Here is a 15,800-nt window from a genome sequence, read left to right on the forward strand (position 1 = left end):
TATAAAGGACATTTAACTGGGACTGGCTTACAGGTTCAGAGGTTAAGTCCATCATCATCAAAGTGGCAACATGGCAGCATCCAGGCAGGCATGGTGCAGGAGGAGCTGAAAGTTCTACATCTCTATCTGAAGGCTGTTAGCAGAATACTGACTTCCAGGCAGCTAGGATGAGGTTCTTAAAGCCCACACCCACAGTGACACACCCACTCCAACACCTCCTAATAGTTCCACTCCCTGGGCCAAGCATATACAAACTATCATACCCACGTCTTTACTGGGATCCAGGGTCTTTAAGAATCTGGTCCAGCTTGTTTCTGTAACTGTCTTCAACCTTACATATCTCCCACTGCTAAATGTGATGGCACTGTCTTATTTGCCTACAAACTTCTCTTCTGCCTGGATTATTATGGCTTCTTCTTCCCATACTCATTAAAGCTCACTCATTCTTTGAACCTCAAATTGGGAATTATTTTTAATAGCTGTTTCTACCTAATCTCATTTGTCTTCTTGGACAAAATGGTTGAGCCCCTTCTTCACGAGCCACATAGCTACACTATCCCATAGCTCATGGTCTATTGTCCTCTCTCAAGTACTTGTGTTCTCCCAACCAATCAGACTTTGGGCTCCTGCCAAAGTCAGCCTCATGTATCTTAGACTTCATATTATATGTCGTATGCATTTCTTGCTGAGTGAATGCATTTGAATGAATGGGGGAAACACCAGAGGAGTGAATGAAGTGATATCAGATATAGGAGTTCCATTTGGTTAATGACAACTCTGTGTCCTTTGGCCTCCTGATGGACAAGATGATGTGAGCCTGAGTAAGGGTCCTGGATATGCCATACATCAACTCCTGAAGCTAAGTCCCGGGCCTCCAGAAAATCCCCTTCATCTCAGAGAAAACATTCTATCCTGGGGGGGGGGGCGGAGGGAGGGTGTTCTAAAATAGGAAAGAGGAAAATGACTCTCAGGAATTAGAAAGCCTGTGCTAAAATGAAGTAAACAGCTTAATTATAAGATCTCCATATTACATTTTGAATAAGGATGTGTTTCCGTATGTGAGAAGAAAAACAAACACAGCATTCTAATGTGTGTGAAGCCTTTGGGTTCTAAAAATCCAACTGTTTATTTTCTTAGATTGAATTTATTTATGATTGAATCATATGTCATGAATATATGAATCCCCTTCTGTTGTTTGTTCTCTAAGCTCATAGTGGACATGTGAATGACACTGAGCTGGATAACCTCAGAATTTTCTTTAGTATGGAATGGCACACTATTTGAACTTTGCTCTGAGAGTTTGTCACTCTGACCTGCTTCCTTGTCCTGTTTCACAGAGTTCTCCCTATAGAATCATAAGAAAATCAGCAAGTACACTGAGTCTAAACCGTCTAAACCACATTCATTATAAAATGTCAGTGAGCGAGCTTGATCCTTTCTCGTGGACAAGAGATGGGACAGAGTCATTTAGCTAGTCATTTTAATCCTCCAATAGCATAGCCTTTTGTTTCATTTAATGCTAAATTAGAAAGACAAATCCTAACTTAATTTCACCTAGTGTGTGAAATCAAAAATTTTTTTAAACTCTGGGGGTGGGTGGGGAATCTTTAACATAAAAACTAACATGTGCCACATTTTAAAAGAGTTGAAGTGTCACTAATAGTCTTTTCTTTAAAAGCATTTTAATGGCATGATTTAACGAGCCTTATGTCATTTTGGAATTCACTCCCCTTGGGCATCATTAATACCTAATTTCCACAATTTAATACAGGCCCCAAAGAATGACTGGCATAAGCAGTAATGAGTGATGAATATTTAAGCCACAGAGAGCAAGCCGGATGCAAGGGGTTGACTCTCCTTGCTCACAGAGCTAGCAGAAGCCCTGAACAGGGACAGGCTACTGCCAGACAGAGGCAAAAAAAAAAAAAAAAGAAAAAAAGAAAAAAAAAAGTTTAGAAAAGAAACTAAACATTTAGAAATTCTTGCAAAAAGCAATGTTGTCACTACATTCTGATGCCTTTTCCTACAGCTTTCCATGTCTCACTGTACAGCTTCACCTGAAAAAGTCTGAGGCTACAAACCCAAAAACACAACATGAATTGTGTGTGTGTGTGTGTGTGTGTAGGCATGCACACAAACATACATACCTGCATGTGTAAGTTTGAGGGAGGAAGTAACTCACTACTAAATTTTTCTGTGTACTGTGTACCATTAAGCAAAGCAAACCAGAAGGCTAAGCCTGGCAAGATGGCCCAATAGTAAAGTACTTGTACCAGCATCATGACCTGGGTTTGATCCCCAGATCCCACATAAAGGTGGAAGGAAATAACCAATTCCACACAGTTGTCTCTGACCTCCACACGTACAGAATAATAACAAACAAAAATGTTTTAAATGTTGATAATTAAAGTGACAATTATTAAGGGGAGTACTGGAGAGAAGGCTGGATGAATTAAGTTCTTGCTCCCCAAGATTGAGGACAGAGATTAGCTCCCACAATGCACACAGAAGCCAGGCAGGTGAGCCAGTTAGAGGACAGAAACAGGAGATCCCATAGCATGCAGGTTAGCCAGTCTAGCAAGTAGTTATCTCCAAGGTCAGTAAGAAACTCTGCTCAAATTGACTGTATAATTTTCAATTATGTTAGTGTGTTGAAACCTGGCATGTCTGTTATGGGAGTCTATCAACCAGCTTCCATCTTACTGCCCTGAGTATTAGAAAACCTTGACTCTCTGAAAAAAGCTTGAAAGTGCTGGAATAAGTCAGTCAGGCTTTAAGCAGAAGCAAGAAGGTAGCAGGCTTGATTATTGCTGGTATAACAGCTTTAATTCCATTAATTGCTAGCACTACTGCTTCTGCAATAGCATTGACACAAGGAGTTAAGACAACTATTTTTGTTAACCATCTAGCAAAAAAATGTTACTAATGTACTGAGTATACAAAAGGATTTAAATAGGTATCTGGAACAATGGATGATGCTCTATAACCCATTCAAATTATCTGAAGGAGGTTCAGGGTTCAAGAGTTAGAAGCCATCTCAAGTGTCATGACAAATATCATGGGAGTAGTGTTACTTTTGAAATTTACAGTGATTGTCATTATAATTAGAAAAAAGTTTAAAGACACCTGTAGGATATTTGGCATGATCCTAACACCTCTCAGGGTGTGTTAACTTTGCATAATGAGATTATAAATTTAAAGAATGCTGCTCTGTTGAGCTTTGATGCTGCAGATAATGCCGATAAAATTATCCATGGCCTGAGGTCAGTATTTCCATTTTGGTCAAACCTCAGGAATGGCATATATAGCTTGATCAGGCTAGCCCTTCTTGTCCAGGGAATACTTTTATTCCTGCCCATCATGTTATAGCTTATCTCTAACAACATCAACATGTTGGCAGCCAAAGTACATGGCTTGAACCTGAAAATGGACCCTCAGACAGAGTTATTAAATTAACATGCTGGCAAGCCAAGGACGGGTAAGATTCCTGCACAGAGCCTTACCAACCTAAGACAGAAGTGCATTGCTTTTGATAATGCATATTCCATGACATGTAAGGAAGGCATTCTTGTCAAAAATGACCTAAGACAGGCTCAGTCTTGTTAACGAAATAAAAAAGGAAGAGATGTGGAGAGCCTTTGGAGCTGCTTGGCAAGAAGCTGGGCCAAGGACAAGGAAATGGGCTACTTGACAGGAATATAACATTGGCTAAGGACAAGGAAGTAGGCTTCAAGCAGGAATCTGACATTAGACTAGAATAAAGAAGTAATTTCAGATAGGAATCTAAATCTTAGGCTACAACAAAGAAGTAATCTCAGGCAGGAATCTAAATATTAGGCTAGAACAAAGAAGTAATTTCAGACAGGAATTTAAATTTTAGGCTAGAACAAGAAAGTAGGCTTCAGACATGAAAATGACCTTGGGCTAGAACAGGGAAGTAGGCTCAGATACTTTGGTCATCCTAATAAGCCTTTAGAAACAGTGATCATAGGAGTGTTCATGTAACTGGGTTTAACGTTTTCCTTTTTCTTTGACTATTTGTGTTTATTGTATTGCTTGTTACTTGACTATTTGCATCTATTGTATTGCTAGACCCTCAACCTAGAACTGACCTTAATACATACATGTAATCAAAGTGGTATAAAAGCATAAAGGAAGAGGGGGTATAGGATAGAGGGTTCTATATAGGATAAAGGGTTCTATGAAGGGGAAATGAGGAAAGGGGATGACATCTGTATTGTAAATAAATAAAATATTCAATAAAAAAATGAAAAGAAAGAAACTCCGCTCAATAAAGTAACTGGGGGAGCAATTGAGGAAGATGCCTGTCATCAATTTCGGGCTTCTATTCATATGTCCATACTCTTGAACATGTATCTCTTTACACACATGTATCCAAACAGAGATACACATAATACAGGCAACACACACACACACACACACACACACACACACAAATTATCAAGGAGATGAACACTAATGAAGATCTCCATAAATGTATAAGAGCTGGATCTGTGGGAGGAACAGGGGTTGTCAAACAAGAGAGTCTTGTGAGCAAATGGATGCTGAGAGTATTCCATATGGTTGCAGGAGACACTGAGCAGAGTTTGCTTGGGAAAAAAAAAATGAGTGAGAGACTGGTTGGCAATAGGATAAAATGGTTGAGGCTGAGACTGATGCAAAAGTTCCCTTCAGGCTGATGCTGAATACATAAGTGTCCATCAAGAGCTCAAAGCAGCATCATGCATGAAAACATATAGACAAACAGTAGTATGGGGTGGTGCCTGTCAGTTAAAGCAAAAGACGACCATTCAGTGACATAGTTTGATGGCAGTCGTATGCTCTTCAGAGTCTTAGCAATGATGTGTATAATGTGTAGGAGTCTGGTATTATGTTTGGTACTAATTTCTGGTACATTTGCAATAAAACACTTGAGGAAGGAACTGAAATACCTCACTATGTGTGCTTATGAAAGGTAGAAGGAGAGTCTAGTTACTACAGTGTAGTAACTAGTCCACAATCCTATAAAAGAAGACCCATGGTTTTAGGGTACTAATTTTTATTACTAGTGATTTTTAATATTTTTTCAATTTGAAGACCCCTTTTTATTATCAGATTTTTTTCCACATTCCCATGTGATGGCAATGTGATGTGTGACTTAAAATCCATAATTAAGTGGCTGCTTAACATGCAGTTGTGTTCTTAAATGAATTTTAGATGAATTAAATGAAATTAAAAGGGAAGCCCTGCTTTCCTACTCCCATTGGCATGTCCATCAGCATGAAGAAGAACAATTTGTATGCAGCAGGGTGCGTGAGTCACTCACTCTCCAATGCTCATGGCAAATACAGTTTCTGAATTTGCAGTACCCCAGCAGACAGCTAAAGGGTGGGGCCCACATAGAATGGCTTTCTGATAAACTTGTTATCTTGTGCTTCACATTTAAATTTTACATACATGATCTCATTCATGTGGAATCTTGAGCCTGAACTCATGCAATGTGCTGAGGTGGGTAGAGTTTTCTCAGTTTTATTGATAGCCAATTTCATTACATTCATTCCCGTCAGAGAAGTCTCTGGTGTCTGCTGCTGGCAGAGCAAATACTTAGCTTTTTTTTTTTAATCTGTCATGCGCATTTGAAAAGAGATGATCTCTCTAGTTGGTGGCTGGTAGACTTTATGCCTATGAGATGAAACACAATGGTTTGGCGTTCAGATTTCTCTTCACCTACAGAATTAATTCTGCTGTTACTGTCAGTTACTGAAAGAGCTGTTACCATTCTGCTACGGGACTAGATTTATTGAAAGCTTTCACCATGGACTTCTAACAGTATTATTTGATACAGTTTGGATTTGTTCTTTCTCCCACTTAGGATTTACTGTGGATTTCTTAGGCCTGAGCTTGCCTTACGACATTGCTAAAAATTTGTGGAAGGTTTGTGTAGGTAGAATGTTGTCCGTTAGTCTGTCTATGCCTTCTTCTAGCCCTCTTCTTAGACGATTCCCCATTCCCTTTCATCTCCACATCTCTCAAACTTTTTAGAATATTTTTCATCTTTGTCTGTCAGAACAACATTGACGAGAATGTGAACAAACAAACCTACCAGACCAGTAACCTCTCTCTCCATTTGCGTCTGACAGCCTTGTAAGACTTCTTATCCCATCTCTGGTTCTTTTCAGGCACAAAGTACATAGAGCTTGTCTAAGACAGTTCTCTCCTTGTGTATAGCCTCTTTACACCATCGATATGTTAGGTGTTCGTTGTTTAAACATTAAAAACAATTTAGGTACTAATGAATCGTGAACTATGAATGATTTAACAGGGTGCATAGTTGTCAGGATTGGTGTGGTCATTATGATACCAAACTCAGTATTTATTTGGCTTTCTTTTCTTCACTGTGTCTTCTTCCTTTGCATGGATCACTTCACCATTAAGTACGTTACTACTCTGTTTTCTTTGAAGTTCGTGGAACTCCTCTGAGATTTCTCAGTGTTGTCCTCTTCTTGGGTTATGTCGTGACCCGTACTGCCTGGCTTTGCGGCCACTGTGTTGTAGACCATTCTGTCCCATGCTTTGGGGCCAAAATGTCGTGGACTGCTGCTCTGTTGCTCTGGTCCAAGGGTCAGGGCCTAGCAAGAGACGTGAAGAATGGAGACATGACAGAGGTTCTGATCAAGTCTCTCTCGTTTATTGTCTCTCGTATTGTGTCTCTTCTCTCTTATCATCTCTCTTATTTATTGGCTCTCTTCTCTCTGAAGGGAAGTCTGGGGTATTTATACACTTTGTCACGTGCCTTGTAGGTGTGGATATGACGTATGCCTTATAGGCGGGTATAGCATGGATAGCACATGCACTGTGCGCCTTGCAGCTGGGGGCACTAAACAGCAAAACAAGCTATGTGGGATAAACAAGATATTTATCATAGTGTGCTCAGCTGTTGTAGGCTGTTGAAAACTAAGTCACATGTCAGGGTATATGGCTTGAGATGGCTGCAAAGCTGATAGCCGCTTTCTGTTACAAGTCGGCTCCCAACAGGGTTGGCTTTGTCTAATTATAGGTTGGATCTTTACCTGAGAAACCGTATTTCCTTGAAAATTTTTCAGAGCAAAAGCCTGGTGTGAGTTGCAATGTCAAAGCTGTTTGGATGGGAAGAGCCTATGGTTATAATATCTTGAGGCAGCTCTTCCCCTCTCCAGGCAAAGGCAGCATAGAGACAGACATTCTCCGCTGTGCTCCCTAGGTCACTAACCCCCTCAGGCTGCTGTTCTTTGAGCACTGTGTAACCACTTGGTTACACAGTGGTGGGTAGCATTTGGACTTTCTGTTTTGCGTGCTTTGAACTTTGTGAAACTGTAACAGAGGCTTGGCATAGCTGCACTTCACAAGAAGCTGAAAAGTGAACCCAGTTACACACATAATTCCCAAATCTCCTGTCTCCATTTCTTTTGGCCTCCCCTTTTAATCTTACTTTTTATCCATACATCATCATGGTTTTCAGGATAATTTCATTAAGAGAAACATTCCCCGTAGACAGTCTACTACCTGGTTAGCAAAACAACAATATCAACTACAACAAAAACAAAACCTACATAACTACTGTTTTATTTCGTTTTCCCATCAGCTCTGATCCAAGAGTAGGAAATATTAATTATGTTTTTGTGGAAGTAAATCTAGGTCTCTTGACTCAAGGCTGTGACTTTGATATTGTCATGCTACAGCCTCCTTAATGCAGAAGCCTTGCCAAATGTCACATTTTCATCCTGTCTTGTAGCACTGGTTGGATGCTATAGTTTGGGGGAATTATGCTTAAGAGTTTGGGGCCTTCTTATCTTAATTTGTATCTTGTTCCTGAGAAGTACAGCAATCAAGTGGAGCTAAGAATATGATCCTTTGACTCCCAGAATGAATGTTTTTAAATGTGTTCCCATAACTCACTTTACAATAGAAATTGACCTGGGAAGTTACTCACAGCTACAAACTGTTCAAACTCAGCTCCTAATAGTTTTAGTGTCTCCCGTGGCTTTAAGTATGATGCACATGGCCAGTTCTGTGCTTTGCTTTCAAGCAAGCTGAGTGTCTATTGTAAATGAGAGGATGCGTCCCTCATCTTACTGGCTATCTGCAAGAAAGCTCATCTGTTTCCTGCTGGGTTAGAAGCAATCTGAGGATACTATGGACCATTTGGGGAAATAATGTATTTATGTTAGATTGTGTAATTAGAGCCAGGAATGGCAGCCTTACCTAGTACTGGAATTATTTGCAATAATTTTTAAATTTAATTTATGAAATATTTTATGAGTATTTTATTTACACCATTTCTATCCCTCTTTCCAACTCCTCTCATACTCCTATCAGATTGATGATCTCTTACTTTAATTAATATTGTTAAATGCGTGTTTGTGGTGTGTGTGTGTGTGTGTGTGTGTGTGTGTGTGTGTGTGTAACTTATTCAGTCCATTTAGTGTTGTTTGTATTTATGTGTGTTTAGGACTGATCACTCAGGTCTGTATAAACTAGCAGGAAGCTTGTCCCTGGAGAAGACTAATTCTTTCTCTCTGTTGAATCACTGGTGTGAGGCTCCTGAGTATTGCCCTGTACCTTCTTATGATCATGGAGAAACTGTCTTTGAATAACCAGGCATGGTAGCATACATCCACGATCTGAGTACTTCAGAGGCTGAGGAAGGATAGGTTCAAGTGTGAAGCTGCCCTGGGCTCCACGGTAGGCTCAAGGGCTGCCTTGGCTACCCGTCATAATCCTGGGGGCTTGTTTGTTTGCTTATTTGTTTGACAAAGGATGTTGATCACATTTCAACAGTACAAAGCTAACTGGATATAACTTTTTCATTTGTTAAAAGAAAAGTGATTGTATATCAAGTGTGCTGATGACTCGGGTTTTTATTCCTGTGTGATTCAGAATCGAGAGCCTTTTGTTACCATGGTGACTTTTCTTCCTGTGTTTTCTGCCATTCTGGTTCTTTCTCTATTTAGTTGACAGGGTGTGCTCTATCAGACTCAAACTTGATTATGTTCACTTCCTACCACAAATCCCTTAGTTGGTGTACTGAGGCTTTCCCACGACAGCATTGCTAAACTCAATGATGCCTCGGGGTCCTCACCTTGCTTCACTTCTCATCTGACTTCCTTAACTACCCTGAGTACTTACAACATAACTTACCCAGCCTTACAGTTTTAGATCATGCATGTGCACAGGCAACCCCTAGATACACGTATTTGCTTTGAGTATTCCCCTGGGCTCTAAGCTCGTTTATTCAACATCCTAAGTGTATTGTGGATTACAGAGAAGCCTTGCCCGGTGCCCTCCCAGCCTGCTTATTTCCTATCCATTGCCATCTGAGCAGTCCAAGTCAGAACTCAGGAAACTCACACCCAGCATGTAAGTGGTTTCCCATCAGGCCTGTCTTTAAACATGCCTGCCAAGTGCTCTTTATAACGTAGTCCTTGGCGCTGCTCTCATCAAAGCCATTGCTCCCCTGAACATCTCCTGAGTCCTCTTGTTGCTCTTCCATCTCTTCTTACACCAGTCGTGATCCTAAAAATGTCAGCCACTATCTTTTGTCTAGTTGAAACCATCCACAAACCCTCACAACAGTGCAGTCAAATCCCAAGGACCTTAGGGCTCCTATGGTAACAGCCTTCTTCTCTTAAGTCAGATGGGACAATGCTCTTTGAATGGCTGCAACCCATTCTCTTCTTCCCTTGCAAGCTGCTTTTGCAGTTATCACGAGGGTTTAGGTGTGGGCTCAGACATCAGTGTTTCAGGTGGCTTCTGATTGATCTTTAAGTCGGCATCTTTGTTAGAAATTGTTGCAAAGCAAATAGCTACATAGTTCTCAGTGGCAGACCTCAGGACACATGTGGGTCAAGTTTGAAGCTGACCTGAGATACATTGTAAGCTCTAGACCAGCCTCTGCCACATAGCACAACCCTACTCCCTCCTCCACACCCCCCAGTTTCAAAAAGTATCTTGATCAAGCTAGAATCGGAATGTAGAGACCAGTGTTCCCTTGTCACTCTTCCTTGAGCTCCAGACCTGTTTGGCTTGTCAACTGAAGCTTGCCTCAGATTTGCATGCCTTTCACTTTCATATCCAAGGAACAGGACATAGAATCACAATCAAAGGAACTTTTGCTGAATAAAGAAGTAAAGCAATGATCAGATGTGTAAGAATTAGGAAGCAAAGGAATGAACTGGTATAAAAAATGTTACGTCAGTAGAACTCACCTCTCCTCTATTTGCCTTACGTGGGAAATGGTTGCTGGATGACCTGGATGTAATTCTGCTGTGTCTTCTGTTTTTCCTTTACATCTTCAGATCAGAGAACTGGCACATGCTTCTCCGGCCTGGTGAATGGCCGCTGTGCACAAGAACTCCCAGGCAGAATGGCAAAAGCTCAGTGCTGCTGTGAGCCTGGCCGTTGCTGGGGCATCGGGACCATTCCTGAGGCCTGTCCTGTCAGAGGTTCTGGTGAGTGGCTGGCCACTATCTCCTTGACACCAACAGAGTTTAAAAAGTCAGGAACAGTGATGCACTTGGAGGCAGGTCAGATATTTATTTTGGATTACCATCAGCTTATAGTGCACCAGTTCTTTACAATAATTTCTTTCCTTTCTCACGACCTTAAGAATTAATCCCTCTCATATCCTATGCATTATGAATAAGTTTGTATAGGGGAAAACCTCTTAGGATGAATGAGAAGTCTCTCTCGCTACATATAGCATGAATAGTTAAATTTGACTAGAGTTTGCAAAACAAATATGTTGATAATTTTGTTACCATTATTATGGGGGAAAATTGAGATACGTATTTTGTTCTCGCAAAATCATGAAGCCATAATATACTACCATGTTTGAGCTCTACTATACTGCCCTAATTCCATGTGTAATTAAGAAAATATGGCAGTTGCTTCTTTTTACTTAGTTTTGGTACTTACACAACTAAAGAAAGATTTGAAGGCTATCTGAATACATTCTACTACTAATTCATTTTAAAACATTATTCTGAATGTATATTCATATATAACTCCTTAAAATGAATAAAACAGACATAAAATCTAGGTAGACATAATACTGATGAGAATTCAAGTAAAACCAAACATGTAAAATGAGTTACCCAAAGCTTTTCACCTGCTCAAGTAAATTTCTTGAATTCATAGTTACGTCTGGAATTTTATGAGTTATACTTACAGTGTAAAGTGAAAAGGTTCATACAAAGGACTCTTTGTTTTTGTAACTTGGTTAAAATAATGAGGACCATAAGTTTTAAATATTCCTGAAATATCTATACCTTGTTCTTGTTACTATATGGCACTGAAAATATTTAATAACATAATAACCTCCTTATTCATATTGTATAGACAAGTAAGCTAAAAACGATCCATGACAACTACTTTTGTGATGCGACAAGAACTCTTTTTGTGTTTAACCAAACTCTTTTTTCTTACAGAGGAATATCGTAGACTGTGCCTGGACGGCCTTCCCATGGGCGGCATTCCGGGGAGTTCAGTTTCTAGACCTGGAGGCACTGGGGGCAATGGTAATGGCTACAGCCCAGGAGGAACAGGCTTCCTCCCCATCCCTGGAGGCAATGGCTTTTCTCCTGGTGTTGGGGGAGCCGGAGTAGGAGCCGGGGGACAGGGACCCATCATCACGGGACTAAGTAAGTGATCACAATTCCTGCAGATTCTTGAACTCTCAGCCTTAAGTGATATTATATTAGCTAACGTGTGTGTGTGTGTGTGTGTGTGTACATATTATATACCGATATTAATTTAAGAAACTGTGGTAGGAAAGCATTTTATCTATTCTTCACACCTTTAGATAAATTGGAACAAATGTGTGACCTAGGCTCTTTCAAAATACAAATGTGAGTCCAAGAATATCCGATCTAGATGACATCACTGCAAAGCATATTTGGGGTCTTGGTGGAGTTCATCTGCTCCACTCATATACTGCTTGGATTATATCCCAAGACCGTTTCTCGAATGAGGGAAAGCAAGCCCTGCTCTGTGCCTCTTCCAGGATTCTAAAGCACGCCTCGTCTCTACCTCATGCTTTGCCATTGTTGTCTAATTGCTCAAAATTGAGAACCGTGGGCTTCAGAGCAGGGTTGGTGCCTGTTTGCTTGACTTTTAGGCCCACTCTTTAAAAGCACTGTTCTTGATAATAATATTTAATAATGTCCCACAGTGCTATGTTTATTCTTTCTGGCACACTGCCTGTTTGCTACGTCTAAATATTCAACAAGTTCAAAAAAAAAAAAATAGAAAGCACTCAAACGTATGGGAGAACATTCCTGAAATTTTTCAAAAAGACACAAGCAAAGTTTCCAGATGTGTGACTTACAAAAGCAACTTGGGGCCATGTGCCTCAAGTATTTATTTTTAAGATCTTCCATATTAAAGTTTAATAAAACTGTGAGGGTAACAGAGAATGACTATGAGAAAAGTATATATATATATATATATATATATATATATATATATATTCATAAACCCCCAAATTGAAAAATGTAATTTAATAAAATACAGAGCAATATAGGCTTCTGATACAAATTTAATTAATTTCTATTAAACTTCTAAAAAAAATCAGTTCGAGTATATGACGCATGTTGTACTGACCAAGTATGATTTGTTATAATTTCCCACAGCAATTCTCAACCAGACAATAGACATCTGTAAGCACCATGCGAATCTGTGTTTGAATGGACGTTGCATACCTACTGTTTCTAGCTACAGATGCGAATGTAACATGGGCTACAAGCAAGATGCTAATGGAGATTGTATAGGTAAGTTCACATTCTTTAAGGCTTCGTAGTCTTCAGATAGCTGCTAGACCATAAAAACAAATGGGACTGAATATGAATTTTTAAGGCCTTTGAAGTAAAATGAATTTCAATGCTGTTTTCCTGGTGTGTTTGCTACTCTCTGTATCCTGGGACCCAATAACTGGTTGTTGACCTAAAATCCCATCAAGAATTCCCCATCCCCTCTTTTTCTAAAGGTAATTTCTGTCTCTCCTTCATTTATAGATTTGCCTATCCTTAATAAGAATTAAATTTTTAAAGTGAATGTATTTCGAAAACAATATTCAGTCAATCCATTCAAGGTGACAATAGACAGCCAACTATAAATATTTAAATATTTTGGTCCCAGGCTCATTTAAAGTCTTAAAAAGTACTGGGTCTGACTATATGACTGTAAACATTAACTACTACTCTTTCATCTTCTTTATCTTTATCTTCTTTCTTCTCCTCCATGTTCCTTTGTGTGTGTTTTCTTTGTTTTGTTTTTTGTAGTTGTTTTGTTTTGAGATTTGGAGGGTGGAGTAGGACAGGGTTTGGTTTTTTTTTTTTATTGTTTTGTTTTATTTTTTAAGACAAAGTCTCTCTTTGTAGCCCTAACTGCCCTAGAACTCGCTATATAGACCAGAATGGTTTTGAACTCACATAAATCTACCTGCCTCTGCTGCCTGCTGAGTACTGAGATTAAAGGAATATACATAACACCACAGCCAATGATTATCAAATCCTTGGATACCAAAGGGCTATATCTAACAAATACAGAGGGCTTTGGGGGATAGCTCAGCTGATTAAGTGTTAACTGTGTAAGCATGAAAAGTTCAGATCCCTGGACATGCACATAAGAAGCAGAGAAGAGTGTGTCTGTAATCCTAGCAATGGGGAAGCAGACACAGGAGAATTCCTGGGACCTACTAGTCAACTGGTCTACCCTGTCAGGGATGTCCAGATTCAACAAGATATCCTAAAGTAAGAAGAAGATAGAGAATAATTGTCATGAATATTCAACCTTTGGCCTCTACACACATCTGCATACATGAATGTTCACAGAGAACAACCATAAATAAAATGTTTTAAAATATAATGACAGGAGCTAGGGATGACTCAGCAATTAACAGTACTTCTTGCTTTTGCAGAGGGCCTGCATTTGGTGCCCAGTACCCTTGATAATCAGCTCACGGTCTTCCTGTAACTCCAATTCCAAGTGATCTGACAGCCTCTTCAGGTCTTGACAGGCATACATTCACAAGTGGCATACATTTACACGGATACACACACATACATGTAATTTAATATAAAAATCTAAAGCTGATTTAAATAGCAATATAAATATTGCATATCAATGTAAGTGCCACGTGCATGCGTTAAAATTTGCATATTCTAAAATAAATGAAAGTGTACTGCTAAAGCAAAAAATAAAAAAGCTGTATTCTGTGTCTTTATTAGTCAGCTTGGTAAGTTGTTTTAGCTGGACAGTATAATAAACTCAATTTTTAGTCATAAAATCCCTGTAAATAAAATGCTTGAGGAGAGGACGTCTTGAAGGCTTTCAGATAGTTGTGGATCTTCTCTACTTTTCCATTCAAGTGGTGATGCACAGAGCTTATCTGTAAGGTGGAAACATCAACAAACCCGTTGTGTGTTGTGCTGAGTCACCAATCTGTTTTGAGCATTGAATGGATTTTGTAATGTGCATTGACTGTCACTAGAGATACAATGGCTCCCTGTGTTACAAGTGATTCCACAGTCAAGATACTTCACCATTATTTTAACAAACGAAAGCAGAGGCTGGGGAGATGGCTCAGTGGTTAAAAGCACTGACTGCTCTTCCAGAGGTCCTGAGTTCAATTCTCAGCAACCACGGGGTGGCTCACAATCATCTGTAATGAGATCCGATGCCGTCTTCTGGTGTGTCTGAGGACAGTGTACTCACATACAATAAATAAACAAATAAATAAATAAATCCTTAACAAATAAATGAATAAAATACATCAATGTATTTTAAAAAATAAAAACAAAAAACAAAACAGAGCAAAAAAAAACCCAAACCCTACATTTTTCATAGTATCGACTTCAGACTCATTAGAAACTCTGTTATTCTTTTAGAAAATTGGCAGAATTCTTTCTTAATTCTGCCACTTTAAGCCTTGATTTTAGCTTTAGCAACAACTAGGGTTTTTTTACTTCCTTAAACAGACAGGTTCTTGTTTTTCTTCTTCAAGAAATTGTCTGACAAATTTGCACCTTTGAAGAACTGTAATTTGCATGTCAGCTAATCTTTGAGTAAAAATAGTATTCTATAATAAAACATGGCTTACAAAAGCATGTTGCACCGATGCATTTCTGAAACATGTGGGGTATTTCACTCAGCAATGGTGTATAACATACATTGCTTTCATCAGAGATTTTTTTTCAGAAAGCACATTCGCAGGTCAGGGTTTAGTATGGTAAGGTTTTACTGTTACAAACAAAGCTCTTTGCTGAACATGGCTTTTCTTTGCACTACTGTCCTGTGTGTCCTTGGTAATGTGGCTTTCATTTGTGCTCAGGCATTCTTGCTCAAAGCATTGCTTGTCCTGTGTCATTGAAAATGTCCCCACAGTGAAAAGGGCAGTGGCATCAAATGGTTATGAAAAACATTTTTTAAAGATTTATTTATTTTTAAATGCATTGGAGTTCTGCCTACATGTCTGTGTGAGGGTGTCAGATTCCCCTCAAACTGGAATTACAGACAGTTGCAAGCTGTCATGTGGGTGCTGGGAATTGAACTTGGGTCTTCTGGAAGAGCAGTCAGTACTCTTAACCACTGAGACATTTCTCCAGCCCCATGAAAAGAACTTTTTAATTGTTTTCCTGAAATCCCAGTGACTTCCAGGAGCCCATAGAGCAGACCTTGAGACCAGTTATTGTAGAGAATCTCCAGCTTGGCCATGAGCTAGCCATGACCAGTGCTGTGATGAAAGGCATGTGCCACCATACCTG

General features: G+C 39.5%; 1 protein-coding gene across 1 annotated transcript in view; it reads left to right on the top strand.

Annotated features, from left to right (window-relative positions):
- Fbn2 (fibrillin 2) overlaps window positions 1-15,800 on the top strand; it is a 208,441-nt gene that overhangs the window by 91,910 nt on the left and 100,731 nt on the right. Inside the window, exons 9-11 of the mRNA XM_034518514.2 lie at window positions 10,335-10,487; window positions 11,466-11,678; window positions 12,669-12,806. Coding sequence (XP_034374405.1) covers window positions 10,335-10,487; window positions 11,466-11,678; window positions 12,669-12,806 — 504 coding nt within the window. The remainder of the gene's footprint in view (window positions 1-10,334; window positions 10,488-11,465; window positions 11,679-12,668; window positions 12,807-15,800) is intronic.

This window comes from Arvicanthis niloticus, chromosome 14 (genome assembly GCF_011762505.2).
Source record: "Arvicanthis niloticus isolate mArvNil1 chromosome 14, mArvNil1.pat.X, whole genome shotgun sequence".
NCBI classification, from domain to species: domain Eukaryota; kingdom Metazoa; phylum Chordata; class Mammalia; order Rodentia; family Muridae; genus Arvicanthis; species Arvicanthis niloticus.